This window comes from Entelurus aequoreus, linkage group LG14 (genome assembly GCF_033978785.1).
Source record: "Entelurus aequoreus isolate RoL-2023_Sb linkage group LG14, RoL_Eaeq_v1.1, whole genome shotgun sequence".
NCBI classification, from domain to species: Eukaryota; Metazoa; Chordata; class Actinopteri; order Syngnathiformes; family Syngnathidae; genus Entelurus; species Entelurus aequoreus.
In genome coordinates, this window is record NC_084744.1 from 55,744,889 (window position 1) to 55,769,744 (window position 24,856).

The 24,856-nt window shown below is 37.2% G+C and overlaps 1 protein-coding gene across 2 annotated transcripts in view; it reads left to right on the forward strand.

The window, feature by feature from the left end:
* Positions 1 to 24,856, forward strand: part of LOC133665071 (kidney mitochondrial carrier protein 1) — a 73,831-nt gene that overhangs the window by 16,205 nt on the left and 32,770 nt on the right. The window contains exons 1-4 of one of the 2 annotated variants that reach the window (XM_062070245.1): positions 8,010 to 8,206; positions 8,268 to 8,415; positions 18,306 to 18,400; positions 18,561 to 18,646. In XM_062070245.1, the coding sequence (XP_061926229.1) occupies positions 8,143 to 8,206; positions 8,268 to 8,415; positions 18,306 to 18,400; positions 18,561 to 18,646 (393 nt within the window). In that variant the 5' untranslated portion in view covers positions 8,010 to 8,142. Of the gene's footprint in view, positions 1 to 8,009; positions 8,207 to 8,267; positions 8,416 to 18,305; positions 18,401 to 18,560; positions 18,647 to 24,856 lie in introns of those variants that run through there. The other variant, XM_062070244.1, reaches the window with a different exon arrangement.

Here is a 24,856-nt window from a genome sequence, read left to right on the forward strand (position 1 = left end):
ATAAAACCGCAATAATTCCATCCGTCTTTTTACGCCTTGTCCACGTGGTCCGTCGTGACGCGCACGTGCACACCCGTTTCTCCCTCGGCCGTTAAATAACTGCAATACCGAGGTGACCGAGCCATTCCCGCGCCATCAATCAAATGATACAACAAGCATATGATATTTAGTACATGCACTGGAGATGAATGTGTTCCAGTCGTAAACATGGGGGGGGGGCTTTTGAAAACGGGGAAGGACAAATGTGTAGACGGGTAGAGGATACGTACCTTTTGACAGGTACATACCCTGCAATGGTAAATTAGGTAAACATTACACAATCTTGGATGCATTTATCTGTTATTGAATGACCTGATTGTTACCATTCAAGGAGGCTGGGGGTCAATCATGTGTTCAACGGGCAATGGTGCCCTCTAGTGGTCATAAGATACAAGTGCAAACATGTATTATGAAATGTCTTTACCACACCAATTATTTCACAAGTTCTAGCAAATAGAATATAATAATGTTTGTTTAATCTGACAATCACATGGACAAAGATAATACCTTCTGGAGGAAAGTTCTGTGGTCAGATGAAGCAAAAATGGAGCTCAATTTTTTATTCATCTCAATTTTTGTTTCATCTGACATCACATGGACAAAGATAATACCTTCTGGAGGAAAGTTCTGTGGTCAGATGAAGCAAAAATGGAGCTCAATTTTTGTTTCATCTCAATTTTTGTTTCATCTGACATCACATGGACAAAGATAAGACCTTCTGGAGGAAAGTTCTGTGGTCAGATGAAACAAAAATGGAGCTCAAATTTTGTTTCATCTCAATTTTTGTTTCATCTGACATCACATGGACAAAGACAAGACGTTCTGGAGGAAAGTTCTGTGGTCAGATGAAACAAAAATGGAGCTCAAATTTTGTTTCATCTCAATTTTTGTTTCATCTGACATCACATGGACAAAGATAATACCTTCTAGAGGAAAGTTCTGTGGTCAGATGAAACAAAAATGGAGCTCAATTTTTGTTTCATCTCAATTTTTGTTTCATCTGACATCACATGGACAAAGATAAGACGTTCTGGAGGAAAATTCTGTGGTCAGATGAAACAAAAATGGAGCTCAAATTTTGTTTCATCTCAATTTTTGTTTCATCTGACATCACATGGACAAAGATAAGACCTTCTGGAGGAAAGTTCTGTGGTCAGATGAAACAAAAATGGAGCTCAATTTTTGTTTCATCTCAATTTTTGTTTCATCTGACATCACATGGACAAAGATAAGACGTTCTGGAGGAAAGTTCTGTGGTCAGATGAAACAAAAATGGAGCTCAATTTTTGTTTCATCTCAATTTTTGTTTCATCTGACATCACATGGACAAAGATAAGACCTTATGGAGGAAAGTTCTGTGGTCAGATGAAACAAAAATGGAGCTCAAATTTTGTTTCATCTCATTTTTTGTTTCATCTGACATCACAAGGACAAAGATAAGACGTTCTGGAGGAAAGTTCTGTGGTCAGATGAAACAAAAATGGAGCTAAATTTTTGTTTCATCTCAATTTTTGTTTCATCTGACATCACATGGACAAAGATAAGACCTTATGGAGGAAAGTTCTGTGGTCAGATGAAACAAAAATGGAGCTCAAATTTTGTTTCATCTCAATTTTTGTTTCATCTGACATCACAAGGACAAAGATAAGACGTTCTGGAGGAAAGTTCTGTGGTCAGATGAAACAAAAATGGATCTCAATTTTTGTTTCATCTCAATTTTTGTTTCATCTGACATCACATGGACTAAGATAAGACCTTCTGGAGGAAAGTTCTGTGGTCAGATGAAACAAAAATGGAGCTCAAATTTTGTTTCATCTCAATTTTTGTTTCATCTGACCACAGAACTTTCCTCCAGAAGGTCTTATCTTTGTCCATGTGATGTCAGATGAAACAAAAATTGAGATGAAACAAAAATTGAGCTCCATTTTTGTTTCATCTCAATTTCTGTTTCATCTGACATCACATGGACAAAGATAAGACCTTCTGGAGGAAAGTTCTGTGGTCAGATGAAACAAAAATGGAGCTAAATTTTTGTTTCATCTCAATTTTTGTTTCATCTGACATCACATGGACAAAGATAAGACCTTATGGAGGAAAGTTCTGTGGTCAGATGAAACAAAAATGGAGCTCAAATTTTGTTTCATCTCAATTTTTGTTTCATCTGACATCACAAGGACAAAGATAAGACGTTCTGGAGGAAAGTTCTGTGGTCAGATGAAACAAAAATGGATCTCAATTTTTGTTTCATCTCAATTTTTGTTTCATCTGACATCACATGGACTAAGATAAGACCTTCTGGAGGAAAGTTCTGTGGTCAGATGAAACAAAAATGGAGCTCAAATTTTGTTTCATCTCAATTTTTGTTTCATCTGACATCACATGGACAAAGATAATACCTTCTGGAGGAAAGTTCCGTGGTCAGATGAAACAAAAATGGAGCTCAAATTTTGTTTCATCTCAATTTTTGTTTAATCTGACATCACATGGACAAAGATAAGACCTTCTGGAGGAAAGTTCTGTGGTCAGATTAAACAAAAATGGAGCTCAATTTTTGTTTCATCTCGATTTTTGTTTCATCTGACATCACATGGACAAAGATAAGACCTTCTGGAGGAAAGTTCTGTGGTCAGATGAAACAAAAATGGAGCTCAATTTTTGTTTCATCTCAATTTTTGTTTCATCTGACATCACATGGACAAAGATAAGACGTTCTGGAGGAAAGTTCTGTGGTCAGATGAAACAAAAATGGAGCTCCATTTTTGTTTCATCTCAATTTTTGTTTCATCTGACATCACATGGACAAAGATAATACCTTCTGGAGGAAAGTTCTGTGGTCAGATGAAACAAAAATGGAGCTCAAATGTTGTTTTATCTCAATTTTTGTTTCATCTGACATCACATGGACAAAGATAAGACCTTATGGAGGAAAGTTCTGTGGTCAGATGAAACAAAAATTGAGCTGTTTGGCCACAATACGCAGCAATATGTTTGGAGGAGAAAAGGTGAGGCCTTTAATCCCAGGAACACCATGCCTACCGTCAAGCATGGTGGTGGTAGTATTTTACTCTGGGCCTGTTTTTGCTGCCAATGGAACTGGTGCTTTACAGAGAGTAAATGGGACAATGAAAAAAGGAAGATAACCTCCAAATTCTTCAGGACAAGCTAAAATCTTCAGCCCGGAGGTTGGGTCTTGGGCGCAGTTGGGTGTTCCAACAGGACAATGACCCCAAACACATGTCAAAGGTGGTAAAGGAATGGCTAAATCAGGCTGGAATTAAGGTTTTTTAGAATGGCCTTCCCAAAGTCCTGACTTAAACGTGTGGACAATGCTGAAGAAACAAGTCCATGTCAGGAAAACCAACACATTTAGCTGAACTGCACCAATTTTGTCAAGAGGAGTGGTCAAAAATTCAAGCAGAAGCTTGTGGATGGCTACCAAAAGCTGGCACAAGTGGCAAAAAAGACAGAGAAAGTTGAGGAACGCTCATCAAACACTTATTTGGAACATCCCACAGGTGAACAGGCTAATTGGGAACAGGTGGGTGCCATGATTGGGTATAAAAGCAGCTTTCATGAAAGGCTCGGTCATTCACAAACAAGGACGGGGCGAGGGTCACCACTTTGTCAACAAATGCCTGAGCAAATTGTTTGAGAACAACATTTCTCAACCAGCTATTGCAAGGAATTTAGGGATCTCACCATCTACGGTCCGTAATATCATCAAAAGGTTCAGAGAATCTGGAGAAATCACTGCACGTAAGCGATGACATTAGGGACCTTCGATCCCTCAGGCGGTACTGCATCAAAAAAGCAACATCAGTGTGTAAAGGATATCACCGCATGGGCTCAGGAACAATTCAGAAAACCACTGTCAGTAACTACAGTTTGTCGCTACATCTGTAAGGGCAAGGTAAAACTCTACTATGCAAAGGCGAAGCCATTTATCAACAACACCCAGAAACGCAGCCGGCTTCGCTGGACCCGAGCTCATCTAAGATGGACTGATGCAAATGCTCATTTATTTCTATCCTCATGACTTTTTAGAAATATGTTTGCCATTAAAAAAAAACATTGTGACAACGATCAAGTGTCTTTAATAGTTTATTACCGCTTTGTTACCTTGAAATATGTACACAATTAAATTTTTGTAACGCCAAATGTATCATAAGTGATACATAACTTTTTGAGCCCTCTACATTGTCAGTGTGATTTTCCCCACCCCTAAAAAGCCTGCTGTATCAGATCAGATACATTCAATAAACCTATTTGAAAGGGATAAAGTAAGAAAAAAGTTTTTTTTAATTTTTTCTACTGACAAATCAGTGTGAACAGTTATTTAATTGATGCAACGTGAAATTACTTCACATTTGATCATATATTTTATAGTAAAACTTTGTTGAAAATTTATCAAATTTGAAACAGCAGGTAATGCCAATTAGTCACTTGGCATTTTATTGCATTTCATTCATTAAAAATATACCATCGATCAACATAAAGTCTTTAGATTTTTCAAATAAACAAATAGAATATTTAAGTGACACAATATGGCACCTTTAGAGGTTTATATATATATATATATATATATATATATATATATATATATATATATATATATATATATATATATATATATATATATATATATATATATATATATATATATATATATATATATATATATATATATATATATATTTATATATATATATATATATTCTGTATTTTTTGTGGTGATCACTCTGTGTTTGTTGTGATAATAAATGATTGTTTTCTGATTTGTATGAGAAACAAACTCAATCACATTTTTTAAAAAAAAACATGTTTTTAGATGGCAAATAATTGAAGATGTATTGCATTATATTTTAGTTTGTTATAAAAATAACATAAAAATAATATTTTCTGACTGGTGTTATGATTTATATATATATATATATATATATATATATATATATATATATATATATATATATATATATATATATATATATATATATATATATATATATATATATATATATATATATTTTTTTTTAAAAAGCAATAAAATCCGATAGCAACATAAATAATGGACGGATTTGGATTAGATTTTCAGAAAATGTCGGAAATACGTCCTCAATCAAATGCTTTGTTTTTTTTAATCATTATTCATATAGTAGCTTGCCAACATATTTATTGTTATACCAGTGATTCTCAAACTGGTAAACGGGGTCCATCTAGTGCAGGGCTGTAGAGCTGCATGCATTCAAAAATGTATGAAAATGGAAAAATATGGGGGAAAAATATATTTTTTGTTTTATTATGGTTTCTGAAGGAGGACAAATATGACACAAACCTTCCTCGTTGTTAGAAAGGCCATTGTTTGTGTTTATGCTTCATCACAAAATGGTTGGTTGGATGACTAATGAAGAGTATTCGGCGAGCGCCGTTTTGTCCTACTAATTTTGGCGGTCCGTGAATGCACCGTAGTTGTGAGCAGTTTGTTTACATCAGCGGTGCTCATTAGATCCATCGATTTGGGGAGCGTGTGTCAATTAAAATAAAGTAGACATAAATATTACCGATAATCAATCTTCACTACGACGTCACTTGGTTGACATTAACGGCACCCGAGGATCTTGTGCGAAAACGCTGGCTGCCAGTATGAAGAAACCAAAACACGAGAAGACCGACCACGCAGTTCCTGTTTTCACAATAAAAGTACTGCTGTTTCCTGCCTGCGCTAACAAAATAAAAGTCTCAGGAAACTAGCGCATACAAGATAGCGAGCTACGGATTTAACTCCAATGTATTTCTTGTAAAGAGTATGGAAGTATGGAAAAAGCTAAAAACAACCACTTTCATGCTTTGTTGGAAAGAGAAGAAGACTTTTTTTTACACCTCCACAATGTAAATTTGAAGTTGTGGAGCTTATCAGCAACAACTGTGAATCCTGTCTGATTCCAATCAATGCAAGTCATCAGAATAAGGTAATACAACAATTTATATTGTTGTCTTCATGAAAGAAGGGAATCTTTATGTGTGAAACATGTTTGTATTTTTATTAAACAGCTTCAACTTGTGAACAAAAACATATTATATATATATACATATATATATATATATATATATATATATATATATATATATATATATATATATATATATATATATATATATATATATATATATATATATATATATATATATATATATATATATTAGGGCTGTGAATCTTTGGGTGTCCCACGATTCGATTCAAAATCGATTCTTGGGGTCACGATTCGATTCAAAATCGATTTTTTTCTTTTATTCAAAACGTTTCTCGATTCAAAAACGAAAAAAATAAAATAAAAAAAATAAAAACGATTTTTGCCCGATTCAAATAGATTCTCTATTCATTCAATACATTGGATTTCAGCAGGATCTACCCCAGTCTGCTGACATGCAAGCAGAGTAGTAGATTTTTGTAAAAAGCTTTTATAATTGTAAAGGACAATGTTTTATCAACTGATTGCAATAATGTACATTTGTTTTAACTATTAAATGAACCAAAAATATGACTAATTTTATCTTTGTGAAAATATTGGACACAGTGTGTTGTCAAGCTTGTGAGATGCGATGCAAGTGTAAGCCACTGTGACACTATTGTTCTTTTTTTTAATTTTTATAAATGTCTAATGATAATGTCAATGAGGGATTTTTAATCACTGCTATGTTGAAATTGTAATTAATATTGATACTGTTGTTGATAATATTAATTTTTGTTTCACTACTTTTGGTTTGTTCTGTGTCGTGTTTGTGTCTCCTCTCAATTGCTCTGTTTATTGCAGTTCTGAGTGTTGCTGGGTCGGGTTTGGTTTTGGAATTGGATTGCATTGTTATGGTATTGCTGTGTATTGTTTTGTTGGATTGATTAATTTAAAAAATAAATAAAATAAAAAAACCTTTTTTTTAATAAAATTTAAAAAAATTAAAAATAATAGATTTTTAAAAAATGAGAATCGATTCTGAATCGCACAACGTGAGAATCGCGATTCGAATTCGAATCGATTTTTTCCCACACCCCTAATATATATATACACTACCATTCAAAAGTTTGGGGTCACCCAAACAATTTTGTGGAATAGCCTTCATTTTTAAGAACAAGAATAGACTGTCGAGTTTCAGATGAAAGTTCTCTTTTTCTGGCCATTGTGAGCGTTTAATTGACCCCACAAATGTGATGCTCCAGAAACTCAATCTGCTCAAAGGAAGGTCAGTTTTGTAGCTTCTGTAACGAGCTAAACTGTTTTCAGATGTGTGAACATGATTGCACAAGGGTTTTCTAATCATCAATTGGCCTTCTGAGCCAATGAGCAAACACATTGTACCATTAGAACACAGGAGTGATAGTTGCTGGAAATGGGCCTCTATACACCTATGTAGATATTGCACCAAAAACCAGACATTTGCAGCTAGAATAGTCATTTACCACATTAGCAATGTATAGAGTGTATTTCTTTAAAGTTAAGACTAGTTTAAAGTTATCTTCATTGAGAAGTACAGTGCTTTTCCTTCAAAAATAAGGACATTTCAATGTGACCCCAAACTTTTGAACGGTAGTGTATATATATATATATATATATATATATATATATATATATATATATATATATATATATATATATATATATATATATATATATATATATATATATATATATATATATATATATATACATATATATATACACACACAACAAAACGCTGAACACCAGCCCGGCATCTTTGTTTTCTACCTGTCAACTGTCAGTTTAGGCTGCTCGCCGGCTCCTCATCACCACTTCAAGATGGCGGCCGAATTTCTCGCGTCACTGCAGCCAATGCTGCGTCTACTTATAAGACGTCTATGAGCTACTGTACTCTTCAATCCAGCGCCGGGTTGGTTTCCTAGCAACGCCAGAGGCGTGGTCACTTGTAGCAGTAGCCAATAGGAGGCAAAGGGGCGTGGCGTCTTCCCCAAACACGCAAAGGGGGAGGAGCGGGAAACAGGAATCCGCATGTTCAGAGCCCGGCGACGACTCAGGCCCGCCCATTAGCGAACAAACACATTATCACTTTATCGACGCTTCATTGCGAGTCGAAATGTCCAGCTTCAACTGGAAACCCTTCGTTTACGGCGGACTGGCTTCCGTGACGGCGGAGTGCGGTGAGTGAAGTCAACGTCGCCCCTACATCCGGTGCTGACATCATGGCGGTGTGTGTTGCAGGGACGTTCCCTATCGACTTGGCCAAGACGCGGCTTCAGGTGCAAGGCCAAGTGGGCGACAGTAAATACCGAGAAATCCGCTACCGAGGCATGCTGCACGCCATCGTCAGGATAGCGCGGGAGGAGGGCGTTCGAACGCTGTATTCCGGGTAAGTACATTATTGGTGTTACTTCCCTTTTCGTCTTAATGTATTTCCCCGTAAATGGACTCACTTCCTCATAAAGTGCACTTCTCTCAGTAGCGGTGGGCGGATCCAAATATCCACTCTGTCGATACCAAGGGTAGCATCAGTGTGAAATCGATACTAGAACTAGAAGATGCTGAAGTTGAAGTGAAATGCTGACAGAATGTAGTAAGAACGGTTTCAATGTTGGAAATGGTTTGAATGTTGAAGAGTTTGAATTTCCAGGAAGAAAACGGAATTTGGTTTGGAGCTTGGGAAAGTGTTCGTGTGACTGTCCAGGATGAGTGGAATGTGTTGATATTGGAATGGGTTGAAAAATGTGGGAATTGTGCAACTTGGAAAAATGTTGCCATTTGTTTCAATCGGAACTTCCTGGAAATTTTGGGAAAAGCGGGAAAAGCGGGATTTTGTTGAAAATGATTTGGAGCATGAATGTCCTAAATAAACTGAATTGGTTGGTGTTGGAATTGTATAAATCGGGCAACAAATGTTGAAGTAGTAAATGGTTTTAGGGAATTTCGGGAAAATCTGGAATTTTTTTTAACTTGAAAAAAGGGTAGTTTGAATTTCCAGAATGGTGGAATGGTTTGAATGGGTTGAAGAATGTGGGAATTGTGCAACTTGAAAAAATGTCCCTATTCATTTAAATTTAAATGGGAACTTCCTGGAAATTTGGGACTTTTGGGAAAAGTGGGATTTTTAAAAAAATTATTAGGAGCATGAATGTCCTAAATGAGCTGGATTGGTTGGTTACAAGAAATGTAAAGTAAATGGTATTAGGGAATTTCGGGAAAATCTGGAATTTTTTTTAACTTGGAAAAAGGGTAGTTTGAATTCCCAGAATGGTGGAATGTGTTGAAGGTGGAATGGGTTGAAAGAATGTGGGGATTGTGCAACTTGGAAACATGTCGCCATTCATTTCAATGGGAACTTCCTGGAATTTTGGGAAAAGTGGGATTATAATTGTTTAAATCGGTCAAGAAATGTGAAGTAAATGGTATTGGGGAATTTCGGGAAAATCTGGAATTTTTTTTAACTTGGAAAAAGGGTAGTTTGAATTTCCGGAATGGTTTGAATGGGTTGAAGATTGTGGGGATTGTGCAACTTGGAAAAATGTCGCCATTCATTTCAATGGGAAATTCCTGGAAATTTGGGGAAAAGCGGGATTTTGTTGAAAATGATTAGGAGCATGAATGTCATAAATAAGCTGAATTGGTTGGTGTTCGAATTGTTTAAATCGGGCAAGAAATGTAAAGTAAATGGTATTAGGGAAAATCGGGAATTTTTTTTAACTTGGAAAAAAGGTAGTTTGAATTTCCAGAATGGTGGAATGTGTTGAAGGTGGAATGGGTTGAAGAATGTGGGGTTTGTGCAACTTGGAAAAATGTCGCCATTCATTTCATGGGAACTTCCTGGAAATTTGGGGAAAAGCGGGATTTTGTTGAAAATGATTAGGAGCATGAATGTCCTAAATAAGATGAATTTGTTGGTGTTCGAATTGTTTAAATCGGGCAAGAAATGTAAACTAAACGGTATTAGGGAAAATCGGGAATTTTTTTTAACTTGGAAAAAGGGTAGTTTGAATTCCCAGAATGGTGGAATGTGTTGAAGGTGGAATGGGTTGAAGAATGTGGGGATTGTGCAACTTGAAAAAATGTCGCCATTCATTTCAATGAGAACTTCATGGAAATTTGGGAATTTGGGTAAAAGCGGGATTTTGTTGAAAATGATTAGGAGCATGGATGTCCTAAATAAGATGAATTTGTTGGTGGTAGAATTGTTTAAATCGGGCAAGAAATGTAAACTAAACGGTATTAGGGAAAATCGGGAATTTTTTTTAACTTGGAAAAAGGGTAGCTTGAATTTCCAGAATGGTGGAATGTGTTGAAGGTGGAATGGGTTGAAGAATGTGGGGATTGTGCAACTTGGAAACATGTCGCCATTCATTTCAATGGGAACTTCCTGGAATTTTGGGAAAAGTGGGATTATAATTGTTTAAATCGGGCAAGAAATGTGAAGTAAATGGTATTAGGGAATTTCGGGAAAATCTGGAATTTTTTTTAACTTGGAAAAAGGGTAGTTTGAATTTCCGGAATGGTTTGAATGTGTTGAAGATTGTGGGGATTGTGCAACTAGGAAAAATGTCGCCATTCATTTCAATGGGAAATTCCTGGAAATTTGGGGAAAAGCGGGATTTTGTTGAAAATGATTAGGAGCATGAATGTCCTAAATAAGATGAATTTGTTGGTGTTCGAATTGTTTAAATCGGGCAAGAAATGTAAACTAAACGGTATTAGGGAAAATCGGGAATTTTTTTTAACTTGGAAAAAGGGTAGTTTGAATTTCCAGAATGGTGGAATGTGTTGAAGGTGGAATGGGTTGAAGAATGTGGGGATTGTGCAACTTGGGAAATTGTCCCCATTCATCTCAATGGGAACTTCCTGGAAATTTGGGAATTTGGGGAAAAGCGGGTTTTTGTTGAAAATCATTAGGAGCATGAATGTCCTAAATAAGATGAATTGGTTGGTGTTGGAATTGTTTAAATCGGGCAAGAAATGTAAAGTAAATGGTATTAGGGAATTTGGGGAATTTTTTTTAACTTGGAAAAAGGGTACCGGTAGTTTGAATTTCCAGAATGGTGGAATGTGTTGAAGGTGGAATGGTTTGAATGGGTTGAAGAATGTGGGGATTGTGCAACTTGGGAAAATGTCCCCATTCGTTTCAATGGGAACTTCCTGGGAATTTGGGGAAAAGCGGGATTTTTTGAAAATGGTTAGGAGCATGAATGTCATACATAAGCTGAATTGGTTGGTGTTAGAATTGTTTAAATTGGGCAAGAAATGTAAAGTAAATGGTATTAGGGAAAATCGGGAATTTTTTTTAACTTGGAAAAGGGGTACTGGTAGTTTGAATTTCCAGAATGGTGGAATGTGTTGAAGGTGGAATGGTTTGAATGGGTTGAAGAATGTGGGGATTGTGCAACTTGGAAAAATGTCTCATTCATTTCAATGGGAAATTCCTGGAAATTTGGGAATTTGGAAAAAGCGGGATTTTGTTGAAAATGATTAGGAGCATGAATGTCCTGAATGAGCTGAATTGGTTGGTGTTATAATTGTTTAAATCGGGCAATAAATGTTGAAGTAGTAAATGGTATTAGGGAATTTCGGGAAAATCCGGAATTTTTTTTAACTTGGAAAAAAGGTAGGTTGAATTCCCAGAATGGTAGAATGGTTTGAATGGGTTGAATAATGTGGGAATTGTGCAACTTGGAAACATTTCCCCATTCATTTCAATGTGAACTTCCTGGAAATATGGGAATTTGGGGGAAAAGCGGGATTTTTTGAAAATGATTAGGAGCATGAATGTCCTAAATGAGCTGAATTGGTTGGTGTTAGAATTGTTTAAATGGGGCAAGAAATGTAAAGTAAATGGTATTAGGGAATTTCGGGAAAATCTGGAATTTTTTTTACTTGGAAAAAGTGTAGTTTGAATTCCCAGAATGGTGGAATGTGTTGAAGGTGGAATGGGTTTAAAATGTGGGAATTGTGCAACTTGGAAAAATGTCGCCATTCATTTCAATGGGAACTTCCTGGAAATTTGGGAATTTGGGTAAAAGCAGGATTTTGTTGAAAATGATTAGGAGCATGGATGTCCTAAATAAGATGAATTTGTTGGTGGTAGAATTGTTTAAATCGGGCAAGAAATGTAAACTAAACGGTATTAGGGAAAATCGGGAATTTTTTTTAACTTGGAAAAAGGGTAGTTTGAATTTCCAGAATGGTGGAATGTGTTTAAGGTGGAATGGGTTGAAGAATGTGGGGATTGTGCAACTTGGAAACATGTCGCCATTCATTTCAATGGGAACTTCCTGGAATTTTGGGAAAAGTGGGATTATAATTGTTCAAATCGGGCAAGAAATGTGAAGTAAATGGTATTAGGGAATTTCGGGAAAATCTGGAATTTTTTTTAACTTGGAAAAAGGGTAGTTTGAATTTCCAGAATGGTGGAATGGTTTGAATGGGTTGAAGATTGTTGGGATTGTGCAACTTGGAAAAATGTCGCCATTCATTTCAATGGGAAATTCCTGGAAATTTGGGGAAAAGCGGGATTTTGTTGAAAATGATTAGGAGCATGAATGTCATAAATAAGCTGAATTGGTTGGTGTTCGAATTGTTTAAATCGGGCAAGAAATGTAAAGTAAATGGTATTAGGGAAAATCGGGAATTTTTTTTAACTTGGAAAAAGGGTAGTTTGAATTCCCAGAATGGTGGAATGTGTTGAAGGTGGAATGGGTTGAAGAATGTGGGCATTGTGCAACTTGGAAAAATGTCGCTGTTCATTTCAATGGGAACTTCCTGGAAATTTGGGAATTTGGGGAAAAGCGGGATTTTGTTGAAAATGATTAGGAGCATGGATGTCCTAAATAAGATGAATTTGTTGGTGGTAGAATTGTTTAAATCGGGCTAGAAATGTAAACTAAACGGTATTAGGGAAAATCGGGAATTTTTTTTAACTTGGAAAAAGGGTAGTTTGAATTTCCAGAATGGTGGAATGTGTTGAAGGTGGAATGGGTTGAAGAATGTGGGGATTGTGCAACTTGGAAAAATGTCGCCATTCATTTCAATGGGAACTTCCTGGAATTTTGGGAAAAGTGGGATTATAATTGTTTAAATTGGGCAAGAAATGTGAAGTAAATGGTATTAGGGAATTTCGGGAAAATCTGGAATTTTTTTTAACTTGGAAAAAGGGTAGTTTGAATTTCCGGAATGGTTTGAATGGGTTGAAGATTGTGGGGATTGTGCAACTAGGAAAAATGTCGCCATTCATTTCAATGGGAACTTCCTGGAAATTTGGGAATTTGGGTAAAAGCGGGATTTTGTTGAAAATGATTAGGAGCATGAATGTCATAAATAAGCTGAATTGGTTGGTGTTCGAATTGTTTAAATCGGGCAAGAAATGTAAAGTAAATGGTATTAGGGAAAATCGGGAATTTTTTTTAACTTGGAAAAAGGGCAGTTTGAATTTCCAGAATGGTGGAATGTGTTGAAGGTGGAATGGTTGAAGAATGTGGGGTTTGTGCAACTTGGAAAAATGTCGCCATTCATTTCATGGGAACTTCCTGGAAATTTGGGGAAAAGCGGGATTTTGTTGAAAATGATTAGGAGCATGAATGTCCTAAATAAGATGAATTTGTTGGTGTTCGAATTGTTTAAATCGGGCAAGAAATGTAAACTAAACGGTATTAGGGAAAATCGGGAATTTTTTTTAACTTGGAAAAAGGGTAGTTTGAATTCCCAGAATGGTGGAATGTGTTGAAGGTGGAATGGGTTGAAGAATGTGGGGATTGTGCAACTTGGAAAAATGTCGCCATTCATTTCAATGGGAACTTCCTGGAAATTTGGGAATTTGGGGAAAAGCTGGATTTTGTTGAAAATGATTAGGAGCATGGATGTCCTAAATAAGATGAATTTGTTGGTGGTAGAATTGTTTAAATCGGGCAAGAAATGTAAACTAAACGGTATTAGGGAAAATCGGGAATTTTTTTTAACTTGGAAAAAGGGTAGTTGTAATTTCCAGAATGGTGGAATGTGTTGAAGGTGGAATGGGTTGAAGAATGTGGGGATTGTGCAACTTGGAAACATGTCGCCATTCATTTCAATGGGAACTTCCTGGAATTTTGGGAAAAGTGGGATTATAATTGTTTAAATCGGGCAAGAAATGTGAAGTAAATGGTATTAGGGAATTTCGGGAAAATCTGGAATTTTTTTTAACTTGCAAAAAGGGTAGTTTGAATTTCCGGAATGGTTTGAATGGGTTGAAGATTGTGGGGATTGTGCAACTTGGAAAAATGTCGCCATTCATTTCAATGGGAAATTCCTGGAAATTTGGGGAAAAGCGGGATTTTGTTGAAAATGATTAGGAGCATGAATGTCATAAATAAGCTGAATTGGTTGGTGTTCGAATTGTTTAAATCGGGCAAGAAATGTAAAGTAAATGGTATTAGGGAAAATTGGGAATTTTTTTTAACTTGGAAAAAAGGTAGTTTGAATTTCCAGAATGGTGGAATGTGTTGAAGGTGGAATGGGTTGAAGAATGTGGGGTTTGTGCAACTTGGAAAAATGTCGCCATTCATTTCATGGGAACTTCCTGGAAATTTGGGGAAAAGCGGGATTTTGTTGAAAATGATTAGGAGCATGAATGTCCTAAATAAACTGAATTGGTTGGTGTTCGAATTGTTTAAATCGGGAAAGAAATGTAAACTAAACGGTATTAGGGAAAATCGGGAATTTTTTTTAACTTGGAAAAGGGTAGTTTGAATTTCCAGAATGGTGGAATGTGTTGAAGGTGGAATGTGTTGAAGAATGTGGGGATTGTGCAACTTGGAAAAATGTCGCCATTCATTTCAATGGGAACTTCCTGGAAATTTGGGAATTTGGGTAAAAGCGGGATTTTGTTGAAAATGATTAGGAGCATGGATGTCCTAAATAAGATGAATTTGTTGGTGGTAGAATTGTTTAAATCGGGCAAGAAATGTAAACTAAACGGTATTAGGGAAAATCGGGAATTTTTTTTAACTTGGAAAAAGGGTAGTTTGAATTTCCAGAATGGTGGAATGTGTTGAAGGTGGAATGGGTTGAAGAATGTGGGGATTGTGCAACTTGGAAAAATGTCGCCATTCATTTCAATGGGAACTTCCTGGAATTTTGGGAAAAGTGGGATTATAATTGTTTAAATTGGGCAAGAAATGTGAAGTAAATGGTATTAGGGAATTTCGGGAAAATCTGGAATTTTTTTTAACTTGGAAAAAGGGTAGTTTGAATTTCCGGAATGGTTTGAATGGGTTGAAGATTGTGGGGATTGTGCAACTAGGAAAAATGTCGCCATTCATTTCAATGGGAACTTCCTGGAAATTTGGGAATTTGGGTAAAAGCGGGATTTTGTTGAAAATGATTAGGAGCATGAATGTCATAAATAAGCTGAATTGGTTGGTGTTCGAATTGTTTAAATCGGGCAAGAAATGTAAAGTAAATGGTATTAGGGAAAATCGGGAATTTTTTTTAACTTGGAAAAAGGGCAGTTTGAATTTCCAGAATGGTGGAATGTGTTGAAGGTGGAATGGTTGAAGAATGTGGGGTTTGTGCAACTTGGAAAAATGTCGCCATTCATTTCATGGGAACTTCCTGGAAATTTGGGGAAAAGCGGGATTTTGTTGAAAATGATTAGGAGCATGAATGTCCTAAATAAGATGAATTTGTTGGTGTTCGAATTGTTTAAATCGGGCAAGAAATGTAAACTAAACGGTATTAGGGAAAATCGGGAATTTTTTTTAACTTGGAAAAAGGGTAGTTTGAATTCCCAGAATGGTGGAATGTGTTGAAGGTGGAATGGGTTGAAGAATGTGGGGATTGTGCAACTTGGAAAAATGTCGCCATTCATTTCAATGGGAACTTCCTGGAAATTTGGGAATTTGGGGAAAAGCTGGATTTTGTTGAAAATGATTAGGAGCATGGATGTCCTAAATAAGATGAATTTGTTGGTGGTAGAATTGTTTAAATCGGGCAAGAAATGTAAACTAAACGGTATTAGGGAAAATCGGGAATTTTTTTTAACTTGGAAAAAGGGTAGTTGTAATTTCCAGAATGGTGGAATGTGTTGAAGGTGGAATGGGTTGAAGAATGTGGGGATTGTGCAACTTGGAAACATGTCGCCATTCATTTCAATGGGAACTTCCTGGAATTTTGGGAAAAGTGGGATTATAATTGTTTAAATCGGGCAAGAAATGTGAAGTAAATGGTATTAGGGAATTTCGGGAAAATCTGGAATTTTTTTTAACTTGCAAAAAGGGTAGTTTGAATTTCCGGAATGGTTTGAATGGGTTGAAGATTGTGGGGATTGTGCAACTTGGAAAAATGTCGCCATTCATTTCAATGGGAAATTCCTGGAAATTTGGGGAAAAGCGGGATTTTGTTGAAAATGATTAGGAGCATGAATGTCATAAATAAGCTGAATTGGTTGGTGTTCGAATTGTTTAAATCGGGCAAGAAATGTAAAGTAAATGGTATTAGGGAAAATTGGGAATTTTTTTTAACTTGGAAAAAAGGTAGTTTGAATTTCCAGAATGGTGGAATGTGTTGAAGGTGGAATGGGTTGAAGAATGTGGGGTTTGTGCAACTTGGAAAAATGTCGCCATTCATTTCATGGGAACTTCCTGGAAATTTGGGGAAAAGCGGGATTTTGTTGAAAATGATTAGGAGCATGAATGTCCTAAATAAACTGAATTGGTTGGTGTTCGAATTGTTTAAATCGGGAAAGAAATGTAAACTAAACGGTATTAGGGAAAATCGGGAATTTTTTTTAACTTGGAAAAGGGTAGTTTGAATTTCCAGAATGGTGGAATGTGTTGAAGGTGGAATGTGTTGAAGAATGTGGGGATTGTGCAACTTGGAAAAATGTCGCCATTCATTTCAATGGGAACTTCCTGGAAATTTGGGAATTTGGGTAAAAGCGGGATTTTGTTGAAAATGATTAGGAGCATGGATGTCCTAAATAAGATGAATTTGTTGGTGGTAGAATTGTTTAAATCGGGCAAGAAATGTAAACTAAACGGTATTAGGGAAAATCGGGAATTTTTTTTAACTTGGAAAAAGGGTAGTTTGAATTTCCAGAATGGTGGAATGTGTTGAAGGTGGAATGGGTTGAAGAATGTGGGGATTGTGCAACTTGGAAAAATGTCGCCATTCATTTGAATAGGAACTTCCTGGAATTTTGGGAAAAGTGGGATTATAATTGTTTAAATCGGGCAAGAAATGTGAAGTAAATGGTATTAGGGAATTTCGGGAAGATCTGGAATTTTTTTTAACTTGGAAAAAGGGTAGTTTGAATTTCCAGAATGGTGGAATGGTTTGAATGGGTTGAAGATTGTTGGGATTGTGCAACTTGGAAAAATGTCGGCATTCATTTCAATGGGAAATTCCTGGAAATTTGGGGAAAAGCGGGATTTTGTTTAAAATGATTAGGAGCATGAATGTCATAAATAAGCTGAATTGGTTGGTGTTGGAATTGTTTAAATTGGGCAAGAAATGTAAAGAAAATGGTATTAGGGAATTTCTGGAAAATCTGGAATTTCTTTTAACTTGGAAAAAGGGTAGTTTGAATTTCCAGAATGGTGGAATGGTTTGAATGGGTTAAAGAATGTGGGCATTGTGCAACTTGGAAAAATGTCCCCATTCGTTTCAATGGGAACTTCCTGGAAATTTGGGGAAAAGCTGGATTTTAAAAAAATGATTAGGAGCATGAATGTCCTGAATGAGCTGAATTGGTTGGTGTTAGAATCGTTTAAATTTCGGGAAAATCGATGACTAAATTAATCGGCAACTATTTTAATAATCGATTAGTTGTTGCAGCCCTAATATATATATATATATGTATATATATATATATATAATTACAAAAAATAATCATCAAATACTGATTGTTCCTTTAATGTGTTATCAATACATTGATAATAAAACAGGACAAAAATATGTGACAAAAAAAATAAATATATATATATTATATAAAATGGTTTTTTTTTGTCAAAAATTTTTGTCCTGTGTTTTATTATCAATGTATTGATAACACATTAAAGGAACAATCAGTATTTGATGATTTTTCCAAAGTAAAACATATCGGCATTGGCAATAATGCCCTTTTATTTACCTGGTATCGCATAAATACCCGAATTACTAGTATTGCCCACCCTATGATTAAAAAATGCATCTGTGATTGTCATTCCTCCTATCTTTTTGGTTGATATTCCTGCTTCCTTTTTCCGCCAGGGGAGATTGGATAACAAATGAATTTGACTTTTACAGACTCGCTCCCGCCATGCTGCGCCAGGCGTCTTATGGGACCATCAAAATTGGAACATACCAGAGCTTCAAGAGATTGCTGGTTGACAGGCCTGAGGGTGAGGCCCACTTTCTTGTCTGACGTGCGCACACTCGTATGAACAATTGGGTTAAAGCCTCTCCCCACGACACGTGCCTACTTTTGTAATGTTTACGCAAAAACATGACAGCCAAAAAGTTGCTGCCTGGCATCTAAAGACTACCTCTCTTCCCTAACAGATGAGACGTTGTTGACGAACGTCCTGTGTGGCGTTCTCTCTGGAGTTATCTCCTCCTCCATCGCCAACCCCACCGATGTGCTTAAGGTAGCGAGAGTCTCGTGTTATGTTGTCTTAGCGGTAGAACAGGGTGGGCTAATTTATGCAACGCTTCTCTTGCATACATTAAAAACATGCCCTTTTACAAAAACTGAAATCTAAGTAAGATTAAATATCTCAAATAAGGGTGATATTTGCTTATTTTCTGTCTGATAAGATAATTCTTCTCACTAAGCAGATTTTATGTTAGTGTTTTACTTGTTTTAAGGGTTTTGGTCCTAAATGATCTCAGTAAGATATTACAGCTTGTTGCTGAGATTTGATGACCTATATTGAGTAAAACATGCTTGAAACTATTTTTGTCCAAATGTCCAAAACACACCCAGCAATGGTGCACAGGAAGGCGGGGAAGAAGAGGGGAAAAAGCGGCCAAAATGGTCAAAAGTCCCAATTTTGTCCGAAATACCTCCCCGGGTTCCAGTCCCACAAGTCCCGCCGCCGGCCGCACAAGTCCCGAGATGCAAAAAATTTCCAAAACGCTTCCAGCAAAGTCTCATGGGAGGTTGGGGAGAAAAGTGTGAAAAGTCGTCAAAAGTCCCCAAAAATGTTCAAAATACCTACCCAGGTTCGAGTCCCACAAGTCCCGCCGCCAGCCGCGCAAGTCCCGGGATTCCCAAAATGTCCATAACACACCCAGCAATGGTGCACAGGAAGGCGGGGAAGAAGAGGGGAAAAGGCGGCCAAAATGGTCAAAAGTCCCAATTTTGTCCGAAATACCTCCCCGGGTTCCAGTCCCACGAGTCCTGCCGCCGGCCGCACAAGTCCCGGGATGCCCAAAATGTCCATAATACACCCAGCCGAGTCCCACGGGGAGGGGGGATAAAAGTTGGCAAAAGTCCCAAAAATGTTAAAAATACCTACCCAGTTTCGAGTCCCACAAGTCGGAAAAAGTCCCCAATATGTTAAAAAAAACTACCCAGGTTCGAGTCCTAAATTTTTGGGACTTTTGCCGACTTTTCCAACTTTTATCCCCCCTCCCCGTGGGACTCGGCTGGGTGTGTTATGGACATTTTGGGCATCCCGGGATTTGTGCAGCCGGCGGCAGGACTTGTGGGACTCGAACCTGGGTCCCAAAAATGTTCAAAATACTTACCCAGGTTCGAGTCCCACAAGTCCCGCCGCCGGCCGGGATGCCCAAAATGTCCATAACACACCCAGCCGAGTCCCACATGAAGTGGGGGATAAAAGTTGGAAAAGTCGTCAAAAGTCCCAAAAATGTTCAAAATACCTACCCCGGTTCGAGTCCCACATGGAGTGCCAAACTTGTGGCACTCGAACCCGGGTGTGATTTTTGAACATTTTACCGATTTTTCTCACTTTTCTCCCCGCCTTCCCGTGGGACTTTGCTGGGCGCGTTTAGGACATATTGGGCATCCCGGCCGGCGGCGAGACTTGTGGGACTCGAACCTGGGTAGGTATTTTGAAAATTTTTGGGACTTTTGCCGACTTTTCCAACTTTTACCCCTCCCCGTGGGACTCGGCTGGGTGTGTCATGGGCATTTTGGGCATCCCGGGACTTGCGCGGCCATACATAAGATTTTTATGTTAGAGTGTTTTACTTGTTTTAAGGGTTTTGGTCCTAAATGATCTCAGTAAGATATTACAGCTTGTTGCTGAGATTTGATGACCTATATTGAGTAAAACATGATTGAAACTATTTTTGTCCAAATGTCCAAAACACATCCAGCAATGGTGCACAGGAAGGCGGGGAAGAAGAGAGGAAAAGGCGGCCAAAATGGTCAAAAGTCCCAATTTTGTCCAAAATACCTCCCCGGGTTCCAGTCCCACGAGTCCCGCCGCCGGCCGCACATGTCCCGAGATGCAAAAAATGTCCAAAACGCTTCCAGCAAAGTCCCACGGGAGGTGGGGGAGAAAAGTGTGAAAAGTCGTCAAAAGTCCCCAAAAATGTTCAAAATACCTACCCAGGTTCGAGTCCCCACATGGAGTGCCACAAGTCTTAAGACTTGTGGCACTCCAACCCGGGTGTGATTTTTGAACATTTTACCGACTTTTCTCACTTTTCTCCCCGCCTTCCTGCGGGACTTTGCTGGGCGCGTTTTGGACATTTTGAGCATCCCGGGACTTGCGCGGCCATACATAACATTTTATGTTAGAGTGTTTTACTTGTTTTGGTCCTAAATGATCTCAGTAAGATATTACAGCTTGTTGCTGAGATTTGATGACCTATATTGAGTATTTAGGTATTTTGAACATTTTTGGGACTTTTGCCGACTTTTCCAACTTTTATCCCCCCTCCCCTACATTTTAACAGAAGTGTAGATAGAACATGTTAAAACAGAAAGTAAGCAGATATTAACAGTAAATGAACAAGTAGATTAATAATACATTTTTACAGCTTGTCCTTTATAATTTTGACAGAATAATAGAATGATAAATGACACAATATGTTACTGCATATGTCCGCAGACTAATTAGGAGCCTTTGTTTGTTTACTTACTAATAAAAGACAAGTTGTCTAGTATGTTCACTATTTTATTTAAGGATAAACTTGCAATAAGAAACATATGTTTAATGTACCCTAAGATTTTTTGTTAAAATAAAACCAATAATGCCATTTTTTGTGGTCCCCTTTATTGAGAAAAGTATCAAAGTATCAAAATATTGGTATCGGGACAACCCTACTTCTGGGTAATGACTGACTTCCTAGTTTACAAGTATTTATATATTCATTCAATCTTAGGTAGACTTAATTTGCAACGCTAACCGAGCAAAAAGGCAGCATTTACTGTATGTGTTAGATATGTTGAAGTGTGATGATCATCTCTCATCTTCTCTCATTTACCAACAAAAAGTAGCTTTAAGGCCTACTGAAATGAGATTTTCTTATTTAAACGGGGATAGCAGGTCCATTCTATGTGTCATACTTGATCATTTCGCGATATTGCCATATTTTTGCTGAAAGGATTTAGTAGAGAACATCGACGATAAAGTTCGCAACTTTTGGTCACTGATAAAAAAGCCTTGCCTGTACCGGAAGTAGCGTGACGTCACAGGTTGTGGAGCTCCTCACATCTGCACATTGTTTACAATCATGGCCACAAGCAGAGAGAGCGATTCGGACCGAGAAAGCGACGATTTCCCCATTAATTTGAGCGAGGATGAAAGATTTGTGGATGAGGAAAGTGAGAGTGAAGGACTAGAGGGCAGTGGAAGCGATTCAGATAGGGAAGATGCTGTGAGAGGCGGGTGTAACCTGATATTCAGCTGGGAATGACTAAAACAGTAAATAAACACAAGACATATATATACTCTATTAGCCACAACACAACCAGGTTTATATTTAATATGCCATAAATTAATCCCACATAACAAACACCTCCCCCCTCCCGTCCATATAACCCGCCAATACAACTCAAACACCCGCACAACACACTCAATCCCACAGCCCAAAGTACCGTTCACCTCCGTAAAGTTCATACAGCACATATATTTCCCCAAAGTCACGTACGTGACATGCACAAAATGACCTTGTTTGAGATATTTCATCTTACATAGATTTCAGTTTTTGCAGTGTGACTTTAAAAAAAAAATCCCTTTTGCATTAATGTGCAAGTGTATCTAATGAGGTGGCCAACCAGTGTGTCTATTTTGGTGCTGAAATGGCTGCTGAGTTAAAATAAACCCTCACTGGTGGTTTATTAATAGACTGAGGCCTTCAAGGTTTAATATTCTGTGAAGGATATGCTTGCATGAATAGGATTTGTGTGCACATGCTAAATGATCTCTTAATGGCGTGATGACGACCTGTGCACCGAATGTCTTTAGTAAAGGATACAATGATTATTATTATAATTTTTTGGTTTTGTTATATTATTAATAAAATAATACACAATAATAGTACAATTCCAAAACCGAACCCGGCCCAGCAACATTCAGAATAGCAATCAACAGAGCAATTGAGAGGACACAGAAACATGACACAAAACAATCCAAAAGAAGTCAAAACAAAAATGAATAATATCAACAACAGTGTCAATATGAATAAGAATTCCAACGTAGCAGTGATTAGAAATGCCTCATTGACATTATCATCACAGCCATGATGATTTGAATCCATGTTTACACACTTCCTTGCGGTCTAGATCAGAGAACCGGCCCGCGAACGGGTTTTACCTGGCCCGTGGGAGGAGTTTGCCAAGTATAAAAATGAGCCAAAATTTTGGAATGAAAGAAACTGTTGTTCTAAATGTGTCCACTAGATGTCCCTATAGCAATTCTTTGTATCTTTGTAGATAATGCTACATATGTAAAAAAATAAATAAACCACATGTTAGTGCACCAGTTAAGGAAAATGAGCAAACTACATAAATAACATCCTGTAATTTGATTTTGATATTATTTCTGCAGCGCTTTGATTTCTGTTTCCATAGCAACGCACGTCCGACCTCTTGCAACAAATGTGTGTTCCTACTTCCGGAAACAAACGCGAGTGTGTTCTCATCATGGCAGAATCGATAACAGACAACAAGATGGCTATTTTTGGACAAATGAGGATACACAACCATATCTTTTTGAAGCTGAATATATTGAGGATGAACTACTGCCATATCTTTTTGAACCTGAATATATTGTTTCCATAGCAACGCACGTCCCACTTCTTGCAACAAATGTGTGTTCCTACTTCCGGAAACAAACGCGAGTGTGTTCTCATCATGGCAGAATCGATAACAGACAACAAGATGGCTATTTTTGGACAAATGAGGATACACAACCATATCTTTTTGAAGCTGAATATATTGAGGATGAACTACTGCCATATTTTAAAAAACCTGAATATATTGTTTCCATAGCAACACACGTCCGACTTCTTGCAACAAATGTGTGTTCCTAATTCCGGAAACAAACGCGAGTGTGTTCTCATCATGGCAGAATCAATAACAGACTAGGAAGATGACTATTTTTGGACAAATAAGGATTCACAACCATATCTTTTTGAACCTGAATATATTGAGGATGAACTACTGCTAATAGGAGCGAGCACAAAGCAAGGGTGAGCAGTTGGAGCAGACGCAAGCCGAGAGAGTGAGGTGAAAGTGACAACACTATAAATGTGGAACTTGGAGCCAAGCTATTTCAACATAAATGGAGTGCTTACCCAAATAAACTGGTAAAAAAAACTATCCACCGGGTGAGTTACACTTTAATATTAATCACAATACATGCATTACGTCATGCGTTTTATTAAAACTACAATACATAAACAGTCTGGCTCGCAAACAAAACATGAAATGTGGGCTAATACTTTACACATACTGTAATAATGTTGTTAATGTTTTTCAGTCAGTACAGTACAGGTTATTGTCCTATCGCAGACTCAAACTCACGTGCGTTTCCTGTTGTCGTAGAAGCTAGCTTTTACAGCTAATACCAAAGCATGCCGATGTGTTAGTACGATAGAAAAAGAGTTCCTCAGTGTTCGCTCTTACAATAACAATGTCGCTACAGCTTGGTTATTATATAGGTTACAAAACGTAAATGAAGTATTGGTGATGGTTTTAAATGCATTTTAAATTGATTTATCGGTACACTGCAAAAACTGAAATCTAAGTAAGATTAAATATCTCAAATACGGGTGATATTTGCTTATTCTGATAAGATAATTCTTCTCACTAAGCAGATTTTATGTTAGTGTTTTACTAGTTTTAAGGGTTTTGGTCCTAAATGATCTCAGTAAGATATTACAGCTTGTTGCTGAGATTTGATGACCTATATTGAGTAAAACATGCTTGAAACTAGAATATCAACTGTTGCAAAGCTGTGTCATCAACACTCACAAGTATGAAACTACTTTTTCAAAGTAATAATTTCTTATTTCAAGCATGAAAAAAAAAAATCATGATTTTTGACACAGTTGTGTCTCATAATTAAAACAGATGACAGCCAAATGGACTTTGCTGTTTTATTTTCAATGAAACAATAGAAAAGACGTACTCATATAGTAGTACAGTTGGCACAGTACAGTAAACTGACAGTTAATATTTAACATTTCAAACAATTTTGAACAGAAATAGTTCATGCACATTCAGATAAATTCCTCAAAATGACAATTAAAAACATTTTGGCCGGGGGCCGGGCTGTATATATGCGCACTAATTGACTGAAAGAGCACGCACTTGGCGCGATGATGTCATGTTGTCGATGGAAAAATGCATTTTTAGACCATATGATTTGCCTGAG